General features: G+C 34.0%; 1 protein-coding gene across 1 annotated transcript in view; it reads right to left on the bottom strand.

Moving 5' to 3' along the window:
* Positions 1–25,000, bottom strand: part of Atp8b4 (ATPase phospholipid transporting 8B4 (putative)) — a 242,420-nt gene that overhangs the window by 67,292 nt on the left and 150,128 nt on the right. The window contains exons 12-15 of the mRNA XM_048793164.1: positions 24,059–24,255; positions 16,135–16,343; positions 12,709–12,752; positions 4,948–5,113 (exon numbers count right to left, since the gene is read on the bottom strand). Coding sequence (XP_048649121.1) covers positions 4,948–5,113; positions 12,709–12,752; positions 16,135–16,343; positions 24,059–24,255 — 616 coding nt within the window. The remainder of the gene's footprint in view (positions 1–4,947; positions 5,114–12,708; positions 12,753–16,134; positions 16,344–24,058; positions 24,256–25,000) is intronic.

Below are 25,000 nucleotides of genomic sequence, written 5' to 3'. Positions count from 1 at the left end.
CGAAAATATTTAACACTGAAGACCCAACATGACAAAGAAATTGACCAGAAACAATATTTGAAGAAATACATGGATGAGAACACTGCAGAGGTGATGAAAGAACCTCTGATTCAAGAATCTCATTGAATCCCAAGTGATGTAATTTTTTAAAAAAATATCATAGCTATAAAAGTAAACTTTAAGTCCATAGATGAGACATAGTATAATCACTGAAGAACATAGAAACTAACAAATATATAAAATGAATCAAACACTAACTATAAAAACAGCAAAAATAACATTTGTGGGTTTGAAAAAATTAAAATACATGACAAGGACATATAACAAGTATATTATATAAGTCAGGACAGGGTTGAAGAGTATTAAAAGATACTTGTCTTGTTCAAAAGAAGGCTTAAGCTTTTATAAGTTAATTATGCTATAATTTCTAGGATAACCACTAAAAGAATACAAATTAGGGTATATTATTTCCAAAAAGAAGAGAATAAGAGACAACATGTGAGGCAAATATAAAATATAAAAGAGATGGTAGAAAGAAATCTAAATATGTAAACAATTGCCTATTCAATACTTAAAAGTTAAATATATCAACAATAAATGAAGGCAAATGGATTAAATATTCCATTTATCCTTTGGGTAAAAAGATAGACATTAAAGGGTGGAAAAGCTAAACAATACAAATATTAACAAAGGGAAAACACCTATAACTATATTAATATCAGATAAAATAAACTTTAAGACCAAAAGTATTATTAGAGGATCAGTATATATTGATAAAGATTTTAATTTAATGACTATATGACTACTTATATAAACTTAAAACATAAACATTGGTAAAACTGCAAATGTAAATATAAAAATGCCCAATGATAATTGATGATTTTAACATCTTGTCATTAATTGAGAACTCAAGTAGTTAAAATTATCCAGAGAGAACTAGACTGAATAATACTATTAACAAACATTATCTATTGGATAGATTTAGAACCTAGTACCCAATTACTATAGAAAACACATTCATTTCAAGCACACATTAAGCATTTATATAAATGAAACAAATGCTAGGCCATAGACAGAGTAAACCTCAACAAATTTTAAAGGATTAAAACAGTGAGGCAGTAAGAAAAAAATTAATTTTAAAAACTTCTTTTATTATCATCCACTAGAAAATAAGAAAATATCCTTGGACTTTTCATTTTTCTACTTTGGAAATTTCATCCTGGTAAAGAAACTGAGAACAGCAACTTCTCCAAATAACTTCCTCATGTAACAAATATCACATACTCAAAAGCAATACTCTCAACCATAAATTATATAATCATATAATTTTAAGTGTGTTAGATTTGGGTTCTGTTCTTTTTCATAACTAACATTTATACAGAAAAGTCTATGTTTTTCAATGTACTTTAACATATGTGGATTTATTTTAATTTTAAGCTACATATCCTATAAATAAAACTTTAAAGGAAAGCAAGTACAATTTTTCCTTACTCAGTAACTCATCCTTCACTTACAATTTGATATCTCAAAGCAAGAAATAGAAACAGTTGAAATGATATGTATATCTAACTCTCCTCACTTCAATAATCCTTTTAAATGACAGAAGGGCTATTAACCTATATCACTAGAATGGTTAACATTTTTAAAAATGATAATATTAAGGGTTGGTTAACATGTGGAGATACAGCAACTCTCCTACACTGATGAGAAAACAATGTAAAATTCTTCAATCATTTTTATAAAACAGTTGGAAGTTTTTAAGGCTAAACATATATCTATACTATGACCTGGCAATTTCCATTTCTAAATACTTACCCCTCCCCCACACAATTAAAACAAATGTTTTTAAAGACATAAAAATGTGTGTGTGGTAGCTTTACTCACAAAAGCCCAAGGTTGGAACCAACTCAAATATGCTTCAACAGAGAACTGGAAAAAATTATAGTATATTCATTCAATAGAATATTACTCAGCTATAAAAAATAAACTATTAACCAATATAACAACACAGATGAATGACAAGAACAGTACACTGTGTAAAAGAAGCCAGACACAAAAGAATGCACACTGTATGTTTCTATTTATATGAAGTATAAAAATAGGCAAAATTCATCTTTAATGATAGAAGCCAGGGCAGTGGTTGATTGGGCAGGAGTTGTGGGCACTGAATGGAAAAGGACATGAAGAGTTACTCTGGAGTAATGGAAGAATTTTATATCTTCACAGGAATGGTGGTTATAAGAGCCTGTGTAATTGTCCAATTTCATCAAACTATACATTCATTATCTGTACACTTTATTACATTTAATTATGTCATAATTTGAAAAAATTAAATGATACTAAAAAATGAATATTCTCAGTAAACTGCAAATTTGAGAAAATTCTGGAAAATAAAACGTAGATTTGATCAACAAAGGGAAAACATAGAGAAAAGCAGCTCAAAACATTTGCAAAAGAAAATGAACACAGAGGTTAAAACAATCCCCATAGATTCTCCAAACTCAGCCAACAAATGAGAAGAACAGAAGTAGTCAAGAGGACATCATTAGTAAAATTTATTAAAGAATTAGATTTAGCACTCGGGGACCATTTGGGTTCCCCCTTCCAGCTTACTCTGAATAACAGGCTGGAACAATATTTGTCCCAGGATAAAAACCTTGAAAATGTTTCTTCTAAACTAAGTATATAATTTCTTCTAAACTAAGTATATAATTCACCTCAAGAAGTCTCCAAGATTTGAATCCTGGGACTGGAATCCAAAACTGAGCATAACCTAAGGCAACTTCAGAGTTCCATAAGGATAAGAGAAAGAAAAGAAGGGAAGGAATTCATCAACAGATTTACATACAACATTGTCTCAAATATGGGTTCTGACAGACTGCTAAGTACCCTATCTGGAAAGCAAGATAGTATCCCCCGGGGGGTGTCAGGAATCCCAGGAGGGAGAAACCTCACATCCAGGAGACAAACTACAAGGTACTGTTTCTCCTGTACAGTCTCAGGAAACAGCTGCTACATGACAACCTACATTCACCAAACAAGGGTTCTCAAACACAAATAAGAGCAGACAACCACAAAATTTGAGAACAACATGAAAGTCAGACACAGAACTCAAAAACACAGAACACTCGATAAAATGAGTGTTTTAACCAAATAAACAAAAAATTTTAAATTAAGTATAATTAATATCCTCAAAGAGGTCTAAAGAATATCATAACGTTAAATGGAAAACAGATTGCTATTAAAACAAAATAGAATTTTGGAAATGAAATAAACTCAAAGGCAGAGATAAAAGAAACTTACTTAAAGGCATATTCCCAGATGGAAATATAACCATTCCTTATTGGTGTTAATATTATAACGATCGGTTCAAGTCACAAATATAATTATGTGAATCCCAAAGCTATTAAAATCTGAGGAATGGGTTAATTTACCATCATCAAGGACAAAACTAGGACTTGCGTGTAGTCCCAATAGGGAAGAAAATAGCAAATAATAATGAACACACACACACACACAATCATCCTCTATCCACATGTCATTGTATAGAAGTGTTTATGTACACATACACACATACTTAGAAGTTATGTATGTTTCACTTTTTAGTTGAAATTACTTGGGTAGTAATTTTGATATTTCTCGATATTTGATAATTGAAAGAAACAAAACTTAAAAATGGAATAGATAGGGCTTCATTTAATGTAATGTAACATTATCTACCCACCTCACAGCTTCAAAATTTAAAGTAGTCCCGCTACTTTTGCTCTATTCTCTGAACCCCGAGTCTCAAACAACCATGTTGTAAGTAGGAGGACTTGCTTGTATGGGGACTGAAAGTATTCTAATATTAATGTAAAGTTATCCCTATTTGGGGAAGATTCTTTTTTTAGTATTACTTATTCTTTTTGTTTATATACACCACCAGGATAACATCCTGACATAATCACAAAAGCATGGAATACAACCCACTCCAATTCACTGGCCAGCACTTCCCTCCCGCCCCACTTCCCGGTGCTCCCTCCACTCCATGGATCCCTCTTGGATCCAATTAGAGTCTGCTTCTTTTCTTATTAGTGTCCTGTGTATAAACACAACGCCAAGACCCGCCGTGCCACATCATGCATGCACATACAAAAGTTCCGTCCGAATCATTCCACTGTTCCTCCCTTTTCCCATCCCTTCTTCCTTCTTCTCAATCCCCTTTGTTCACTCTACTGATCTTTCCCCTATTTTGATGAAATTCCCTCTCCCATTTTTTCCCTTTGTCTTTCTTTTTTTAAAAAAATTTTTATCCCCCCCAATTCCCGCTTATTTTGGATTAGCTTCCCAATACCAGAGAAAACATTCAACTGTTGACATTTTAGGACTGGCTTATTTCACTTGGCATGATAGTCTCAGGTTTCATCTATTTACTGACAAATACCATAATGTCATTCTTCTTTATGGCTAAGGAATACTCCGTCGTATATATCTACCACATTTTTTTTTATCCATTCATCTGTGGAACAGCATCTAGACTGGTTCCATAGCTTAGCTATGCTGTGAATTGTGAATTATGCCGCTATAAATGGGAAGATTCTTTCTAAGCATATGCCTGGTAGGCCTCTACATCTATTAGACATGCTTGACTATGTAATTCAACTGTATTTCTGTGTTTGTTCTGGGTACCCGAAGCTCAGAGGCAAATGTGGTGTTCAATTATAAGAAATATTTCATCCCCTTAGACTGGCATATTTGGGTCCTCACCTTTCCATTGACACTATTTCTTTTTCTTTAGTATCCCCATATTTTAAAAAAGCATTCGGGATATAAACAAATAAAAAGAAAAGCTAGTAAAGGGTTAAACCCCTAATGCAATGTTTCAGCCTAAATTCAAAATCCTTCAAATTTAACATCGATTTTTATTTTAAAAATAAGGCTCACCACTCAGCCATATGTTTCACTTACCTGCATTATTCTCCTCTGACATTACAGTGTGGCAGAGAGCAAGTAACCTAAGGAATTCATGTACTTGGGGATCTCCCAGCTTAATAGATTCCATCAGACTGTGGTCAAACAACTGAAATGTTCTCTTAGTTTGAGATTTGACTGAGAAATCCACAGATTCTTTTTTCTGCAGGAGAACAATAACAATATCAAAAAGAACTATAGATCTCATTCCAACAACAACCTTTTAAAATGTTAAATTACTTCCTCCAAGTATTTCTAGTGTTTGTATGGTATTGCAGCTTCAAATGCCCAGTGCTAAAAGGGCTATTTCATCATCACTATTAAATGTAATCTTCTCATTTCAGAATCTGCACCAAAGCAATGAATGTACCAAAAGTATACAGAGAAGAAAAATCTACAATGTTCAAATGCTAAATAGAAAAATCCCAGAAAACAAAATCTACTTAATGGCAAAACCTGAACTCACTTGACTCACTTTGGCAACAATATCTGACCCGGAATAGTATGTGTCTGATTATAGGCTTTCTTTTTTAGCCCACTTAATACTTGTGAATTAATATTTTTCCAACACAAAATTACCAATGTGCTTGATTACTAGGTACTTTCTCAGGTCTCACTGGAGATAGCTGCATAATATAATGGCAGACACGTCACCGTATCTTTCTTCAAACTAGAAAGTTCTGAATTTCTAAACACATCTAGTCCCCAAGTTTGAGATTAAGGATTGTGAACCTGTATCTATTTTAGGAGCAAACCTACAAAAGGCTCTTCTCTGGACACTTTCTTCTAAGGGTTTATCAGCTACAGAGCCCACATTGTGTCCCCCAGGACATCAGATGAACCTCTGGAATTCTAAATTATGCATTTATGCCACTGTTTTTGGATTTAAAAGTATTAGACCTTATCTAAAAATTTCCTTCCACAGTTAAAGATTTAGTTCAAATCCACGTCTCCATTTTTCCTTTCCCTTTCTAATGACATACATATATTCCTAGTTTTAATGTCTCTATCGGTTCCTTCTGTAACTTTAATGTAAGAAAGACCTCTGTTTTGTTTGAGTTCATCAATTATAAACACTCCCTTATGTATCCACCCGCACCTCCTCTTCATGTCTCTTTTCTCTTCCAACCTCTCATTCGTATTTTTTTCTAGCTCACTATAGATGTTTAAAACACTCAGGCCCTGTACTGTAACCAAACTTAAATCCTTCTCACTGGTCTAAGGATTGATTCTAAAAGCAATGCATGGAGTGTGCATAGTATGGATTTGAAATATTGCTCACAGAAGAGGCCAGAAGTGCACTTGACTATAAGGGTCTTTGTGGTCTTGTCCACTCAAGTATGATTGCCAAGTCTGCTACTAGGCTACACCCTGGGATTTCCCTCAATTATCCTCCTGGGCTGGAGTCGGTTTCTTCATCTCTTGCCATCCCCTTTCTTAATCCATTTCCTTATTTTATTGGGGCAGAAGAAAAAGATCATGGGAAGTAAATATTTTGAGTCGTTTTGCCTGAAAATGCCTCTATTCTGCCCTCCTACTTGTCTCATAGTTTGAGACACTTCTCTCTTCGGAAAGCTTTCAGTTCCTCTTTATCCTTAGAGTCTGATATTTCTTTTATAATTGTCTGTTCTTTCTCCTAAGAAACCACTTGCCTAAATTTTGCTTCTGCCAGCTAACCTTCCATTTTATCTTTATTCTTCTGTTTTGATTCTCTCCCTTCCCTCTACTTCTGGGAGAGTCTTTGACTTAGTCTTCCAGCCCTCTATTGTTGACTATATTATTTCATCACTTTTTTATTATTTCCAGGAGATTTGTTTGTTTTTCTTGACTGTGTTATTCTAGAGCATCGTGTTTTTTGTTTCATGGGCACCATGACTTCCCAAATGACCGTAGTGACATTAAAGTTCTGTAATTGATATTGCTAAGTTCAACTCTATTTTTAAAATCATATTAATTCTTATTGTTTCATGTATTGGGGTTTTTATATCTCACATTTTATCACATATGTTTTGTTAATGTTGTGTGACTTTCTATTGCCCGTTCACCTCTAACACTGAAACTGATCAAATTCTTTATATCAGCAGGACTTAAGTGTCAGGTGTGCCTTTCAGATGAAGAAGAAGGAAGGTGGCCCTGTGACTTCAGGCCACTATGTACCAGAATGTAGAAGGCATTTCACTAGGAAAAATACTCTCAGTTCTTGCCCTACTTCTGCCCAGAAAATCTGTGCTATTTGAAGACACCCTTGTTTGGGAGAAGTATTACTACATCTGAAGACTTTCAGTTAACTCCCACAAGGCCAAGGCTAGATGAGTCAAGACACAGGTATAATACATAAAACCGAAGGAGGCGCTTTTGTTCCACCTGTCCATTTGTTCATTCAATAAAAACAAAACAACAACAACAAAAAAAAAAAAAGAAATATGCCCTTGATTTTTCATTATATATTGGGCACTTTTCTAGGTAATAGGAAAGTGAAACTCAGAAGAGAACAAGATAGATTTCTACTCTCATGGAGCTTATACCATCTTAGGTTTTGACTTTAAAAAAAAACACACAAACAGATCATTCAGATATTTGAAATACAAAATATAAGTCCTTCAATTTTTTGGAAAAGACAAAAGAATACTAAAAAGAGGTTATTTTAATAGTCACTCGAGTACTGAGCACATCTAATGCCCAGAGTTTCAAGATACACTGACCATTCACTGTTTAATAGACAACCAGTGTATTTTTTTTTTTTTTAAATATTTATTTTTTAGTTCTCGGCGGACACAACATCTTTGTATATGGTGCTGAGGATCGAACCCGGGCCACACGCATGCCAAGCGAGCGCGCTACCGCTTGAGCCACATCCCCAGCCCAACAACCAGTGTATTTTGAAATACACACTCAATGCATTCATCAAATATTCATCATGCACCCTACAATGCTCCAGGCAGTGTTCTGGGTTCTGGAAGTAGAGTGGTAAACCAGATGGCATCATTGCCCTTGATTAAATTTTCTCTTTTAGAGAAAAGCATCAAAAAACAAATGGTATGGTTTGATTATTCCCTTCAAAACTCAGGCTGTATTTAGTTGCCATTGTAACAATATTAAAAGGTAGGACCTTTGAAAAACCCTCTTGGGGTAGGCTCCTAATAAAAGGATAAGTTCAGCAATATTTCTGTCTTGTGTGTGCTTACCTGTCCTACCATTATTTTGATGCAGCGAGAATACCTTCACTGAATGCAGCCCCGTAATCGTGGACTTCCTAGTCTCTAGAACTGTTATTCAAATAACCTTTAATTGTTTACAGTTTACTCAGTTTCTAATATTCTGTTATAGCAGAAGAAAATAGTCTGAGTACAGGCCATACAATGTAGTGACTTATGGGATGAAGCAAGCACATTGGACCAGGGTATGGAGGAAAGATCCTAGACAAGTAGAATCTAAGTTGAAGCTGGAGGAATGAACAAAAGTGAGCCATACAAAGAACTAGGGTCAGATGATTTCAGGCTAAGGCTATAACATTTGAAGAAGCCTATGTGAGAAACTGAATGTGATTCATTTGGAAAGACTTTAAGGAGTATGGTATGGCTGAGGCTTTAGTGCATGTGGCCAAAGAATCAGGAAAGAGAGAAAGGGGCCAAGTACTCAATGTATTTGTCTGCCAGTGGCCAAACTCTGCCAGACAATTACCAAAGCTCCCTTTTTCCACTTCTGGATGATTTGTCCATTGCACTCTAAGTGTCTCTGAAATTAGAAAAAGCAAGAATTTGTAGGCAGAGCACTGAAAGGTCAACAAATATTAGTCAGACTTTTAACATTATTGCTCATTACAATACAAAGATAGATTTCTACCTTGCCTTGCTAGAAATCACCGAGAGAGAGAGAGAGAGAGAGAGAGAGAGAGAGAGAGAAAGAGAGAATTAGAAACAAACAAACAAACCTCCATTTTTAGGTAAATTAGTAAAACCTAAACTCATATCTCCTTGAATTAGGTCTAACTACAATCAAAGTAAGGGAAAAAAAGATTACTGCATTAGGGTAAAGGTGAAAGGTAAATCACTTCTAATTCAAAAATAAAATTTAAAAGATAAAACTATCCAAAAAACTATAACTAGGGCTGGGTTGTAGCTCAGTGGTAGAGTCCTCACCTCACATGTGGGAGGCACTGGATTAGATCCTCAGCACCACATAAAAATTTTAAAAAAGGTATTGTGCACATCTACAACTAAAAATAAATGTTAAAAACTATAACTAAGATAATTGAAAGATACATAATACAAATAGATATAAAGTATGATAGAAATGACAAAAAGTAGGCAAAGGAGAAGTCAAAAGAGTTTTTACATGCACTTAGTTATTAAATTAGACAGTTATAAAATATTTTATATAATTTCAAAAGTAACCATTAAAAAATTCTGTAGAACTTACAGAAAAAAAAAAAGACAAACAGGAATCAAAGTATATCAATACAAAAAAAAAAAATCAACAAAACACCAAGGAAACCAGCAATAAAGGAAAAGACAGGCAAAAGAAATACAATAACAAAAAAAAAAAAACAAGAAACAAGACAGCAATAGTTAATTTTTCCATACCAATACTTACGTTAAGTGTAAATAGGTTAAATTCACCAATCAAAAAACAAAGAGTCACTTAATGAATTAAAAATTTTAAAAAGATGACCAACTATGTGCTGCCTACAAGAAACACACTTTAGGTTTAAGGATACACATCAGCTGAAAATGTAGCTATGAAGAAAAGGCATTCCACATAAATGGTAAACAAAGACAGCTGGGATGGACATATTTATAATAAGCAAAAACAGACTGTAAGGAAAAACAAAACAAGACAAGAGACAAAGAAGCTCATTACCTAAAAAGGGTAGAAATTATATATGCAAAATCCAATATTAGAGCACCAGACGTAAGAACAGTTTGACAGAACTTAAAAGAGAAATAGACAATATTACAATAACAGTATATGTCAATACTTCATTTCTGTTACCAGATAGAACATCCAGACAGAACATCGATAATGAAACCGAGAATATAAACAACACTATAGACCAAACAGACCTAAAAGAAATGTATGAACATTCTATCCAACAAGAGAAAAATGCACTTTTGTCTCAAGTTCACAGAGTTCTTTCTTAAGAATAGATCACATGTTAGGTCACAAAAGAAATCTCAACAAATTTCAAAAGACTGAAATCATACCAAGTATTTTTTTCCTGACCACAATAGAATGAAACTAGAAATCAATAGCAGAAGGAAAAGTGGAAACTTCACAAAAATGTGGAAATTAAACAACACTTGAACAACCAATGGTTCAAAAAATTTTTTAAAAAATTCAAAACTATCTCAAGACAAATGAAAACGAAAATACACTACACAAAACTCACAGGATGTAGCAAAAGTAGTACTAAGAAGGATATTCTTAAAAATAAATGCACAATTTAAAAAGAAGATTTCAGCCTAACTTTATACTTCAAAGAGCTAGAAAAAGAAAAACAAAGACCAACATTACCAGAAGGAAAGAAATAAATGAAATTATTTATTACAGCAGAAATAGATGAAATTAGATGATAATAGATGATTAGAGCAAAAAATAAATGAAATAAAAAAATTATAGAAAAAAAGCAACAAAACTAAGGGTTGGTTTCTTGAATAAATAAACAACAAAATGAGCCAACCTTTAGCCAGACTGTGATGGTTTCAATTTGTCTCCAAAAGTTCATGCATTGCTATCTTAATTCCCAACGTGGCAGTGTTGGAAGGGGTGGGGGTGCTAAGGGAGGTGTTTAGGTCATGAGGGTTCCCTCATGTATGCATTGAGGCCATTCTCATAAGAGTGAGTTGGTTCTTGAAGGAGGATGATAAATGTGAGCTCTTCTATACATGCTTGCTTGCCTTTCCAGTTTTCTACCATAAGATGAAGTAAGCACAATGCTCTCACCAGATATTTGCTAAACCCATGCTCTTAGACTTCCCAGACTCTGGAACCATGACCTAAATAAACTTTTCCTTATGAATTACTATGTCTCGGGTATTCTATTGTAGCAGCAGAAAATGAACTAAGACAAACTAAAGGGAGAAAAAGAGAAAATTCAAATAAATAAAACCAGAAAAAAAGAAAACCTATTACAACTGATGGCAGAAATGAAAGAGATCCTAAAAGACTACTATGAACAATTTTATATGTACAAACTGGATAAATAAGAAGAAATGGAGAAATTTCTAGAAATATAACCTGCCAAATCTAAATCATGAAGAAACAGAAAACCTGAACAGACCAATAGATAGTATGGAGACTGAATTTTAAACCTATAGTCCCACACACAGGAGACTGAGGCCAGAGGATCACTTGAGCCTAGAAGCTTAGAGAGCAGCCTCAGCAACACAGCAAAACTCCATCTCAAAACAGCAACAACAATAAAAACTTCCAACAAAAAAGGAAAAAAAAAAAACAAGATGGCTTCACTAATGAAATCTACTGTACATTCAAGGAAGAATTAATGCTAATTCTATTCAAACTCTTCCAAAAATTGAAAAGGGAACACATTTAAACTCATTTTCAAGTCATCATTGCCTTGACACCAAGTCAAAGATACAATAAGAAAAAAAAAAACTATAAGCCAATATCTCCAATGAACATAGCTACAAAAATCCTCAACAAAATACTAGCAAATTTAATCTAATATCACATTAAAAAGACCCTATACCACAAGCAAATGGGATTTACCCCTGGGATGCAAGGATGGTTCAACATATGAAAATAAATCAGAGTAAAACACCACATTAATAGAATGAAGAATAAAAACCATATGATCATCTGAATAGATTCAGAAAAGGCATTTTACAAAACTTAATGCCCTTTCATAACAAAGACTCTCAACAAAAGAGGAAGAGAAGAAAAATGTCTCAACATAATAAAGGTCATATATGAAAAGCCCACGTCTAACATCACACTCAACAATGAAAAATTGAGAGCTTTTCCTCTAAAATCAGGAGCAAGGCAAGGCTGTCCACTATCATCACTCCTATTTAACATAATACTATAAGTCCTATCCAGAATACTTAGATAAGAAAAAAATTAAAGTCATCCTAATTGGAAAGGAAGAAGGAAAGTATCCCTGTCTAAAGATGTGCAGGATCCAATTGTCACAGATTCTAAAGAGGGGCAATTTGCAACATCAGAAATGAAAAATGCACATGCATTTTTATTTAGTAATTCCATTTCTAGAAGAGGATGTTATACTCTTGAATAACAATATACCCAGGTTTTTCTGCATTTTCTCTACTAGCAAAATATTGAAAATATTTGAAACTTCCATTAGTGTTTCCTTACGTAAATTGTGGGACACCAATACAACAGAATATCATTTGGCCCTTAAAAGAATATGTACTTTTCAAAAACTGATCCAAAAAGATCTCAAAGACATGTATTATTGAAAAACAAAGTTGAAGAACAAAGTATCCATTACACTACCATCTATGTAAAAAATGGGGAAATATATTTGCTTGTATATACATATATATTTCTAAAATAATTTTAATAATGAAAACATTAAAAAAATTTAAAAGCAGAGAGAACTCTGTGGTTGGGGGACCTAGAAGTGAAGAAATTTAGAACCATGTGGATCTATTTTATAATGTTATGCTTTAAGATTTCATCTGGTGATAGTGGAAATCAGACTTCTAGGAACTTATATTTTAAAAACACATACAATTTGAAATTAAAACTAAGAATGAAATTTTATCTCTTCCTTACCTTAGTTATTTCTTTCTTACGCTCCACATCATCATGTACTTCTCCTGCCAAAACAAAAATTGAGAAATAAAAGTAAATAAAATTGAAACTAGATTTACATATTTAAAGAATACACTTACTTATTCAAGCACAATTACTGGATGGCAATATAATTCAAACATAGGAGTCTTTGTACCCTTGAAAATGGGAATTAATGCAGAGAGGTACTCAGGTGGCCCAAGAACTAAAGTGAAGTAGACATTAAAACAAAATATAAAGTTGGAATCATGTTTGTCTGCAAATTTTGTCATTTCATTGTTACAATGCCTCTAATGCTTGAAAGAGACAATTTTTTGTCTTCCATATTACCCCCACTGTCAGAGAAACTAAAATGATATCCTAGCCAGAACAAGCCCCTTAGGTATAGAGCTTAATGAGTACATCTTTTCCTATCTGATCCCACCCTCTCCCTCTCTGTTTTTTGGTGCCCGGAACCCAATGGCGCTTAACAATAGAGCCACATCCCCAGCCCTTTCTTTAAATTTTTGAGACAGGGTCCTGCTAAATTGTTTAGAGCCTCGCTAAATTGCTGAGACTAGCCTAGTACTTGTGATCCTCCTGCCTCAGCCTCCCATGTCACTGGGAATGCAAGCAAGCGTCACTGTGCCTGGCTTTCTGCCTCAGTTTCAAGCCAGATATATTGGTGAATATCATGGTCAAATTAGCACGTAAGCTTTAAAAAAAGTCAGTGCCTCATAGGCAGAGAACATAACCACCTATGTGCCAGAAACTTAAGGATAAATGTCTTCTTAGTATAAAATTGATTATAGATGTTAGAAAATGCAGGACACTTATAATAGAAAATAAAATTCACTAAGCCCCATCACCCAGAGATAATCATGATTTGCAGGGGTTTTGGGGGTGTGTGTGTGTATGTGTGTGTGTGTGTGTGTGTGTGTACACACACACATATATAATCATATTGTTTTTAATTTATGGTTCTTGCTGTTTATCATGCAAAGTATGAGAATTTCTTCTATAATTAAAAGTTCTTGGTGGATCTATTTCAAAGGGTCAAATAATAACCCATTGTTATATTTTAGCATAATTTATTTTACCTTTTCCCTACTGTGGAGCATTTTAGACTTTTCCAACTTTTCCTTGGTATTTGAAAGTTTAATACCATTTATAAGGATTTTATTTCTTGCAATAATAATAATGAGTTACCTGCATTAACCTTATACCAGCCACTTACATTGTCAATAATACTTATAACAAACTTTCAAGATGAAAATTTCCATTCCTGTTATATGGATGAGGAAACTGCATTACAGAGTTCAAAATGACAGACTAAATTAAAACTAAAAAGTCAGCATGGTAGGTTTTTGAACCCAAGTTTCTCTCTCTGCACTACACAATACTGTGATCACAAAACACTCCACAAATAGTTATTGATTGTTTCTCTGGGGCCCAAGTCTGGATCTGGAATGCTAAGCTCTTGCTGTGCATAATAAGCCCAGCCAAGCACCTGGAATTTAAATCTCAAACTCACTGTGGTTATGTTCTTGTCATTACCACATATGTACTCACTATAGTAAAATGATGGGAAAAAAAGAAGAAGAAGAAAATCTGTGTCTTTGTGTTAAATGATTCCCCTGCAGAAAGCCCATGTATAGGGCTAGAGATGAAAATGAGGAAAAATTAAAGTCTAAGAGGTAATATTTTTGATCTAGAAAAAGAAGGTTTAGACAAAGCAGAGTGGAATATCAAATTTTCCCAAAGCCAAGATCTATGACATAAATAAGCCCAAGTTGTAAGAAAATAAGAAAAAGTGATTTTGAAAGCTTCTGGGACCACTTTAGTGAGAATATATTTTATTGGCCCTATAAGTGCATTATAAATTACAATGGCAAATAGATTAGGGGTCTAAAGAGGTTACTCAAGTTTTTCAGTTACTTTCCTGCATTTTATGATGGAAATTTCAAGTTATGGGATTTATAAATTTGGAGAGCTGCAAAGATCTTGAGATATAACAACTGTGAAAGCCAAGGGCCTTCTCTAAAACCAGTCATGCTGAAATAAGCATCACTATGAATGAATCTTGGTCCACATATCTGATAATCTCTTTTAAGATTGCCTTTTAGAAATAATCAATATGTAAGAAAAGAATACAAAAGAACCCCCAATTTCAAAATACCTCTAATACTCTAAATATTTCCTATTTAAATGAGCCCACTATTTGGGTTAAGGCAGTATTTTTAGAAAGCCTCTAAAATAATGTCAAAGAAAAGATTTTTTTGTTGTTTTTTTTTAATCTTTTTTGTAGTTGTAGATGGACAGATTGCCTTTATTTTATTTATTTTTATGTGATGCTAAGGATGGAATCCCGTGCCTCACACATGCAAGGCAAGCACTCTGCCTTAAGCTATAGTCCCAGCCCAAAGAAAGTTTTATGGAAAGGTTCTGTGCCATTTGTCAGTCATTATGACACTGACACAGTGCAGCTGAGGATTTGAAAAAGTCTGGGTGGGAAAGCATCTTGTCCACTACCAGAGAAGAAAGAAGAGAAAGCTGGGGTAGATGAGAGCTGCAGGAGCCACAGTGACCGTGGATTATGGCAATGGGCATAACAGAGAGTAGTCAAAAGGCAGCAGTGTGCAGACATCAACTTCCTGTATTTCTTGGTTTTGTTCAGGGTCAAATCTTGCTTTAAAATATTGGGCAATGGATGAAGTTTCCCATCAGAAGACAAAGGAAAAGTTTCCCTTACTTGGATTTTCTGAACTTTCCGAGAATACAACAAAAGGTTCCACTGAGCTCTGTGCTCTAGGCAGAAGGATGTTTGCTAACTGGCCATCCTCAGGTAAAAAGAGCCCCAAATAAATATAATTTTTGAAAACCCAAGTACAAAGCATTATCCTAATGAAAGTATACAAACAGGAAGTTAGATTGATGAAATAGCTTTTCCGGCCAAACAAGGTAGCCCTGTGAAGTGTGAATTCTCAGGGAATGAATAATAAATTCTCATGAACACATTTACTAATGTCAATCCCAGATCTGATAGCAAGCAAACATAAAATACTGCTTTACCAAGAAAAACAAAGCTGCAAACTTGTTCTCCCTGGGATGTGGGTCTATTGAACCCTGCAGAGCAGGATCACCCAAATTAAGTACGGAATAGAATTTTGGAGAGTATCACTTCTAAGCCCCTCTCCATCCATGAATGGTAACAAATCCAAGTTCCATCTAAATTATTCAAAATTTATCCAGTAACTTTTTACTGAGTGTTTATTACATGTCAAGTGGTACTGGTGGTTCGCTTATTAATAATAAAGCCAGTGATGGTTTCAGAGGGTATTTTTTTCCTTTTAATTTTAAAAAGGTTGTTACTTGTTAATTTAATGAACATTAACAATATCACTAAAAATGGGGAATTATTTCTCTTACCATAAATCTTTCCATTGATGGAACATTTTTTAAAAGTCATGATGTTTTGAGTGAGAGTACCCGTTTTGTCAGAGAATATGTACTCAATCTGGCCCAGCTCCTCATTGAGTGTGGTTGTCCGAGCTTCAGCAGGTGTTGCTTTCCCAGAGTAATACATCTTCCGATCCCAGTTTATAAAATAACTGTGTCCCAGACGAATTACTTCCACACTGTGGTCCATTAAAATGGAAAAAATAAAAAGAAAAAAGAAATGCTCCATCAATTTTGGAACATGCAAAGCTTTGCCAAAGTAAGAAGTCTGCCAAAGTCCTCAGAGTTTAGAAGAAAATGTGATGCTCTGTCCCTAGGTCCTAGTGATCTTCAAAAGCATCTCAGCAAAAAATCTGTTCATAAACTCAAGTTTCTAAGTCGTTTCCTTGCAGCACCATAAAACAATAAGGATGGCTGAGCAAAAAGCCTTAGGGAACAATTCAGGTTCTCTATTTACATTAAACAAGCCCAGTGGAGATTTCTGTGTAACATTAGTTTGCATCTCTTCCTATATTTTAGAGGAAACTAATTATTATTAAAGATGTTTGTCATACGTTCAGTCTAAAGAAATGTGTTCTGTCCAATACACTGATGTAGTTTCATTTTGCCAAAAGAAGTAAAAAGTTACATCCCCATGAAGCACTAAACAAACCATAACAAGTATTGAGTGAAAGGTGAATTGTTATATTACAAATCTATCCATTTACTAGCAAAAGAGCATTGCTTCATGTTCTAGGGATGATATACAACTTCCAAACTCCAGAAATGAAACTTCTGTGGCCAAGAGCAAGAACTCTTCCAATGTTTGTCACAGATAATGCCAAACTGATTTCTCAAAAGGCTATAACAATATAGGCATCTACCATTAGATTATGGAGAATTATCTTTTACTATACATCAATTCAAACAGCATCTCATTACATTTTATTGCCATTTATTTTCTCATCAGTGAACTGAGCACTTTTTTCAAATTTTATTGGCTGACTGTATTTCTTCTTGGAACTATCTAATTTTATCTGCCTATTTCATTTTTTCCTATTCTGATATTAGTGTATTTCTTATTAATTTATAAGAATTATAAAGATATTAAAGCTGTTAGATATTCATCAAAAAACAATACAAGTATTATACCCAATTTAATAATGTTTTTAATAATGTTTCAGTTTTTTCATTAAATGTTTTCTCTTTTTTATTAAAAAAGGACTAAATTTTATTGACAAACTGCTGCAGACATTTTTACATAAGTTTAAGCTACCAATTTAGGCAGACTTACACATGTAGCATTTAATCTTTATAGAACAAAATGGGAAGATGGTACAAACCCAATTAGGACTTTAAATTATGTACAAAGTGGATTTTTATTGTTTTCTCTTTTTAATCAATCAAAATTTTATAGTTATTCTTTGTAGGCTTTTGCTTAAATAGGCCTTCCCTGTGCAGAGATTGCATATACAGACATCTGCATTTTTCTTCTAGTTTATACTGAACTTTTTTCCATATTTAATTATTTATCCCACTAGGAATCCAGGAACTAAGGAGCTAATTTCAGTTTTTCCAAACAGAAAGATTTTTTAATCACCACTTGTTGGGCAGCTAGACCTTTGCTTATTAAGTTAGAATGCTTCCTACAACACATATAAACTATTTTATTCACTAGAATCTGGTTTATGATTTCAGTTTTGTTAATTGATGTCACTTAATCTATCTTTTGTTTTCATTATTGTAAATTTATAAAACCCAACAATACCTGGGAAGAGATAAAAGCAACTTTGTTTTCTTCCTTTTCAAAAATTCTTTGCTGTAATCACTCATTTTCTTCCTGGTAGAATCAATGCATTCATCTAAATAAACTTTTTTTGTTTGAAGTGCTGGGGTTCAAACACAGGGCCTTGCACATTCAAGACAAGCTCTTTACCACTGAGCCCAGCCCTCTAAATAAACTTTAAAATCAATATATCAGTTTTCCTAGAAAATTTATTTGGGATTATTTTTTTCTTAGGTCTATATTAAAATTTTTCATTATTTGAAAAGCATTGATCTTCATAAAACTAAATACAACTTCAAGAAATAAAAATCCAGCAATTAGAATTTTAAAAGTAGCTCTGTCAGTAACGAGTCTTAGTTTGTTTTGTTTTGCTTTGTTTTTCACATAGGTCCACTCCATGGCTTTATAAATGTGTTCTTGGACATAATATCTTTTTATTGATAGGTTTTTAAATTATTGTTGGCCTGAAGGAAAACTTTTAATTTTAAAAAAATATTGCTCACATAAACAAGTACTTAACTGAATTATCGTACTAAGAATTGCAGTAATTATTATTTTGATTTTCTAGTTTTATAGTCATTATACGTGACTTTTTTCTAATAGGTTTATTGCAGTTGCAGCTTTATGTCTTACTTTGTTCATTGATATTGCAGTTCATGTCTTTGCACATTAACAAGGGCATTCAGAAGAACATGAAATAGTAATGGTAGTTGCAAAGACTAATAGCTTATTTGTGAAATTTCTGCTCTTAGTGGAAATTAAGTTTTATAGTTTTCTCATCTATAAACCAAGAAAGTTAGACTAGATGACACCAAGACCTTCTGAGCATTAAACTCTATGCTTCAAGTTCTAAAACCACATTTTCCTTTCTAAATGGGTATGGTGCCCATTCATTTTTAACTATTTGAATGACAACACTTTTTTCTCCTAAACTAAAATCACACTATGACTATATAGAATCATACAAAGATAAATAAGTCATACTCATAATAAATACATACATGTATTTGTGCACATATTTTCATGTATGATTTACTCTTCTGTATATCCCACCCCCTGCCTACTTTGTAAGTTCCTGGCTAGCTGGTTTGATTCAGCTTTGTTTTCTTTATTTCTCCCTCTCAAAAAGCATTAACACTCCTTTAACAGGCCAGGGGCAGTGTGTTGCTGTCACAGGTGATCAGTCAGTGTTGATGAATAAATCCTGGCCCTCTCATCTCCAATTTCACCAATAGGACATTAAGTCTTGAAAAGTTAAGTGACTAACCTAATATCACACAAATAATTACCCACAGAGCCAAGACTGGAATTCCAGTATCTGGTAAAGCCAATGTGAACTTGGCTCCAAGAATGATATTATACAGGAATTTCCCCTTATATGAGGTTTCACTTTTCATAGTTCCAGTTGCCAAAGTTTACTGCATCTAAACATATTAAATGGAAAATTCCAGAAATAAACTATGTTTTAAATTGTGAACTGATATGAGTAGCATAATGAAATCTTACACCATGCTGCTCTTTCCCACCTGAGATGTGGCTCATCCCCTGTCTAGTATGTCCAGACTGTACACACTACCCTCTCAGTTACCTCAGAGCCATCTTGGTTATCAGATTGACTATTGTGGCATTACAACACTTGGTTCAAGTAACCTTTACGTCTTAGCCTAATGCTATGTCACAGCCCTGCATCACTTATCTCACTTCATCTCATCATGTAGGTATTGTATCATCTCACATGAAGGCTGAGTACAGTATTTGAGAAAGACCATAGTCACATAACTTTCATTATAGTATATGATTATAATTTTATGTTGTATTATTAATCTCTTAGTATGCCTAATTTATAAATTAAACCTTATCATAGATATGTATGTATAGTACAGAAAAAATGGGACTATATAGGATTTAGTACCATCTGCATGGGGGCGGGGGGGTCATGGAACATATTCCCTGAGAAGAAGGGTGTCTGCTCTTCACAAGTCATTTGAAGTCTGCAATTATCTGAAAGTATGTTAGCTCCCTGTAAACTCAGAGCAAAATGAACGTAAGAGAATTTGGATCTTCCCTGTTGTGGTGTAAGCCAATGGAAATATTCAAAATTCATTTGAATTCCTAGAGCTTAAAATAGCCTGTAGAGAAGATGGGGACCCTTTTAGTTTGGGAAAAGAGGATTTAGGAGAGTCACCATGGAACATGCACCCTTCCTTTTACAATAGCAGAGAAAAGGAGACAAATGTTCCGAGTTAGCAAAATTAGATGGCTTTGTGTTTTCTGCCTGACCACTCAGAGGGCAGGACTTAGGATTCCACCCATTCTAAAGCAAAAGAAGCTACAGGGAAATGAGTTCCTATTGCTTCAGAAAGAACACTCAAAACTAATTCCTTGGGAGAACAATAACTGCATTTCCTAAAATGATGTATTTTTAAAAAATCTGTCTGGGTACATCTTAAAACAAACAAATCAAGCATAGAAATGTCCTTGAAAATAAATGTCTCTGCTCACATGGAATTGTTAAACATTCAAAGTAAATTATGAGCTTTTGTCCCCAAGTAACACAGAGCACTAGTTTCGTCTCTGTACCTACTCAAAAGCCTAATGGGAGCTTTTGCAGAAGGCCCTCATCCCTCCAAATGGATACCTGAGAGTTCTCTTTTTCTGTGCCTAAGTCTTTAGGACCAAATAACTTGAAATTTCTTGGAATACTTTCCCCCTCAAAATGAGAATCACTGTTCTTTTTGGTAAGAGAAAAGCTCACTTTTAATCTCCATCAGTTCTATTCTTTACCAACAAGTAAAGAACTCTAGCCTCTTTTTTTTTTCCTCTTGATGTCTTCATTGATCATTCACAGGTTAGGAACAGGGGAAAACACAATACCAGCTGTCAGAAAACTTGAATTTGGATCTTGGTTCTCCCCGAAGCTAGCTCAATAATCCTGAACAAATCATGTCATTTGTGAAAGAAGTTCAGCAATAGCTACTTCTTAAAATTGTTGGGAAGCATAAATTAGATGAGGTATGTGAAAGTACTGTATACAAAATATTTTAAGAAAAAGATACCCATAGAGTTAGAAGATATAATATTCCTATTACAAAACATCAGTGAGCAACTTTGAAAATTATAAAAAGCAATGCATGAGGAAGTAGTTTTAAACAATATCATATACTTTTTTAAATAATAAAGTGTGTGTGGGGGATACTACCTAAAAAGCAGAGATGAACTCAGAAATTAATTATTTTAATCCACTCATTTTATAGAATAGCACATGTATGATAGACATTCTAAAGCACAGAAAAGCCAAGTGCTTTCTTTAAGGTCACACAGTTATTATTTGCAGTGTGAAGACTAGAAACTGGGTTTCGACTAATACAGACAGATTTTCTGTCAACCACTACACATTAGAAGTAAAAGGAATGCTAACCTGAGAATGTAGCCTTGGTCTCTAAAAATATCAATTTTTCAAATCATTAAATGAAAAATACCAATGCACTTCAAAGAAAGAATGTATACAAAAATACAGTTTTTTCATAAGGACATATGAAACTGCACATGTGCAGATGGTAAGCCACCATGCACATTTATTATTCATTTAGGACATAAAAGGAAAGCTATAAAAGTTGACCATAGCTCTTCTGGCAAAGAGCAGGATTTACTACAGACTCTATAATTGGATTCAAGCATGAGAGGTCCTCAGAATCAAAGATGAGCCAGTAGGATACAGTTTAAATAGAGCCCACTCCAACCACAACCCCAGAGGGCCCAAAGCAATTTGTGGTGTTATGGCCTTATGCCACAACTTCAAGTCAATTTCCCACAACTTGACATTTCAGTTTCCTGACCACTATCCAAAACAAGGGTGATTTTGTGCATTCAACTTCCCTTGCCTCATCATAGCTAGGTTTTTGGAAAGAGAGAAAAAGAGGCTAGTAAAAATTAGTGGGGATTTCAAGCTGGTGATTTTGTGTATTGTTAAAGTACTGATGATGAGAAGTGTTAAACAAACAAGCTCTATCTTGGCTCCACTGACTTTGGGACTGTCTGGATTAGTTTAATAGGATCAGGATCAAGCCTGTCTCAGGTATAGACTCCAGAGCTAACTTCTCAGTCTTATCAAGTATGCATACACACAAATACATGTATGTGCATGTACATGTGTATAGAAAGTGTGTGTGTGTGTGTCCGTGGAGAGAGACAGAGACCATTTAGCTTTAGTTTGTGGGATTAAATCTAGAAATGAGAGATCAAGATACAAGAGGAACTATAATACATAGCTTTTATATAAAAAGGGAAAAGCACTACCTACTATGTGTTAATCCATTTATTGTACTCATTTATAGTTACCAATAGAAAAATTAATATTCATAATAGCTGCCATTCTGACTGGAGTGAGATGAAATTAGAGTGGTTTTGATTTACATTTCTCTAATTGCCAGAGATATTGAACAGTTTTTCATATATTTGTTGATTGATTGTATATCATCTTCTGAGAAGTGTCTGTTAAGTTACTTGGGCATTTATTGATTGGGTTATTTGTTTTAGGGTGGTTTTTTTTTTTTGGTATTAAGATTTTTGAATTCTTCTTATACCTTAGAGATTAGTGCTCTATCTGACGTGCATGTGGTAAAAATTTGCTCCCATTCTGTAGGCTCTCTATTTACTTCACTGATTGTTTATTTTGCTGAGAAGAAGCTTTTTAGTTTGAGTCTATCCAATTTATTGATTCTTGATTTTAATTCTTGCACTTTATAGGAGTCTTATTAAGAAAGTCATGGCCTAATACAGCATGATGGAGATTTGGGCCTACTATGGCAGCTATTAAGAATACAAATACCAATAAATGTTGGCAAGGATATGGGGGAAAGGCACATTCATACATTGCTGGTGGGATTGCAAATTGGTATAGCCAATATGGAAAACAGTGTGGAGATTCCTTGGAAAACTGGGAATGGAACCACCATCTGACCCAGCTATCCCACTCCTTGGTTTATACCCAAAGGACTTAAAAACAGCATACTGCAGTCACATCAATGTTTATAGCAGCACAATTCACAATAGCTAAATTGTGAACCAACCTAGATGCCCTTCAGTAGATGAATGGATAAATGTGGTATATATACACAATAGAATATTACTCAGTATTAAAAGAGAATAAAATCATGGCATTTGCAGGTAAATGGATAGATTTGGAGAATACAATGCTAAGTAAAGTAAGCCAATCCCCCCCCCCAAAAAAAAACAAATGCCAAATGTTTTCTCTGATATGAGGATGCTGATTCATAATGGGGTTGGGAGGAGGCACATCATGAGAGGAATGAAGGAACTTTAGATAGAGCAAAGGCGAGGGAAGGCAAGAGAGGGAGCATGGGGGTAGGAAAGACAGTGGAATGAGACAGACATCATTACCCTAAGTACATGTATGAAAACATGAATGGTGTGACTCTACTTTGTGTTCAACCAGAGACATGAAAAATTGTGCTCTATTTGTGTAATATAAATTGAATTACATTCTGCTGTCATATATAAAAAATGAGAATAAATAAAAGAAAAAAGAAAAACTAATATTCAATAAACTTTTACAATATGCCAGTCATTATTCTAAGAGCTTTACAGGCATTGACTCACTCCTCATCCAATCCTATGAAACATTCCTCCATTTTTGAAATGAGAAAACTGAGGCATCAGAAGTTGAAGTTACTTGATCAATGTTATGGAGCTAGTAGGTGGTAGAACTGGACCTGAATGCAGGTATGTAGAGCCAAACTAGTGGTGGAAAGGTACCATCTCTATAAATCTCCTCAAAGGTTCTTTTTCTTACCCCAAAGCCACTCAATTCTTGCTCAGGTTGCAGTTCCATGAAATTATATCCTAGTCCATGGATTCCAAAGAAAAACATTACCAAGAAACTAAATCAAATCAAGAATAAAATAAAATGCATTTATTGTAATTTGAAAATGTAAAAGTTAAACAGATTAAACAGCTTAGTTGCCTCATTTGTAACAGATGTAGCAGATCATAAGCAGTTACAGCAAGCCATCTATCCCGCTGCTGTAACTTTAAAACAAACAAAAGTGATTGCGTGAAACAAAGGCTTTAAATGAAATGTCTTCATTAAAGTATAAATGCTCATCTTACCTCACATATAATGAAATGGGTACAACAGTATTGAGAATAATAATGTAGGACCAGAAGGTTAAGAATCCTGAAAACACAGAGTTCTTCTCCCCTTCACTCCAAAATAGGAAAGTTCTGAATTGGCCCCCAACTTGATTCTCCCAGATTGAATTTCCTATTGCAAGAATAATTCCCAAGCATACCAGAAATCCAAAAATCTGCAATAAGAATAGAAGTCTGGTTGAGGTTAACTTGAACCCAAAACTAGTCATATCATCCTAATCTAATTATACTCCTAACTCTAAGAAATTGTCCTTTAAAAATCAAATTATACAAACCTTTTCTTACTTCCCCATTAATCATATGAATAAAATTTAACATTTTTATGTCAAGAACATGACTAAATAGTTGACATACATTTTTTCACTTCATTCTCCCAGGCCCTCTGAGATAGAAACAGTCATTATTCACACTTTACAGATTGAAAACATGACACACACACAAAAAAACATAAGTGCAGAAAGACTACAAACTTGCCCTTAGTCACATAGCTAAGTTCACACCCTCAATCTGTGATGCATACACATATTTTCATGGGTCAGTGAAGGAGACCATTTGCTCTGATTTCACCTGGATTGCCCTAGTTTACATCTACTGTCCAGGTATAGTATTACTCATGTTCCCTTTTGCCTTCAAAGGTATCCTCCTTGGATGATAAATTATATGGTCTTCCCAGTATAAATGCAAAAGGAAAAATATAGATATATATATCAGTGATTAAAAAACTGCATAGAAGACATCAAGGAGGAAATTAAAAAATTCTTAGAGATTAATGAAAACACAGACACAACATATCAGAATTTATGGGACACATTGAAAGCAGTTCTAAGAGGAAAATTCATTGCTTGGAGTTCATTCCTTAAAAAAAGAAAAAACCAACAAATAAATGATCTCATACTTCAT

This window comes from Marmota marmota, unplaced genomic scaffold, assembly GCF_001458135.2.
Source record: "Marmota marmota marmota unplaced genomic scaffold, marMar, whole genome shotgun sequence".
In the NCBI taxonomy this organism is placed as follows: Eukaryota; Metazoa; Chordata; class Mammalia; order Rodentia; family Sciuridae; genus Marmota; species Marmota marmota.
This window is presented reverse-complemented; position numbering and strand designations above follow the sequence as displayed.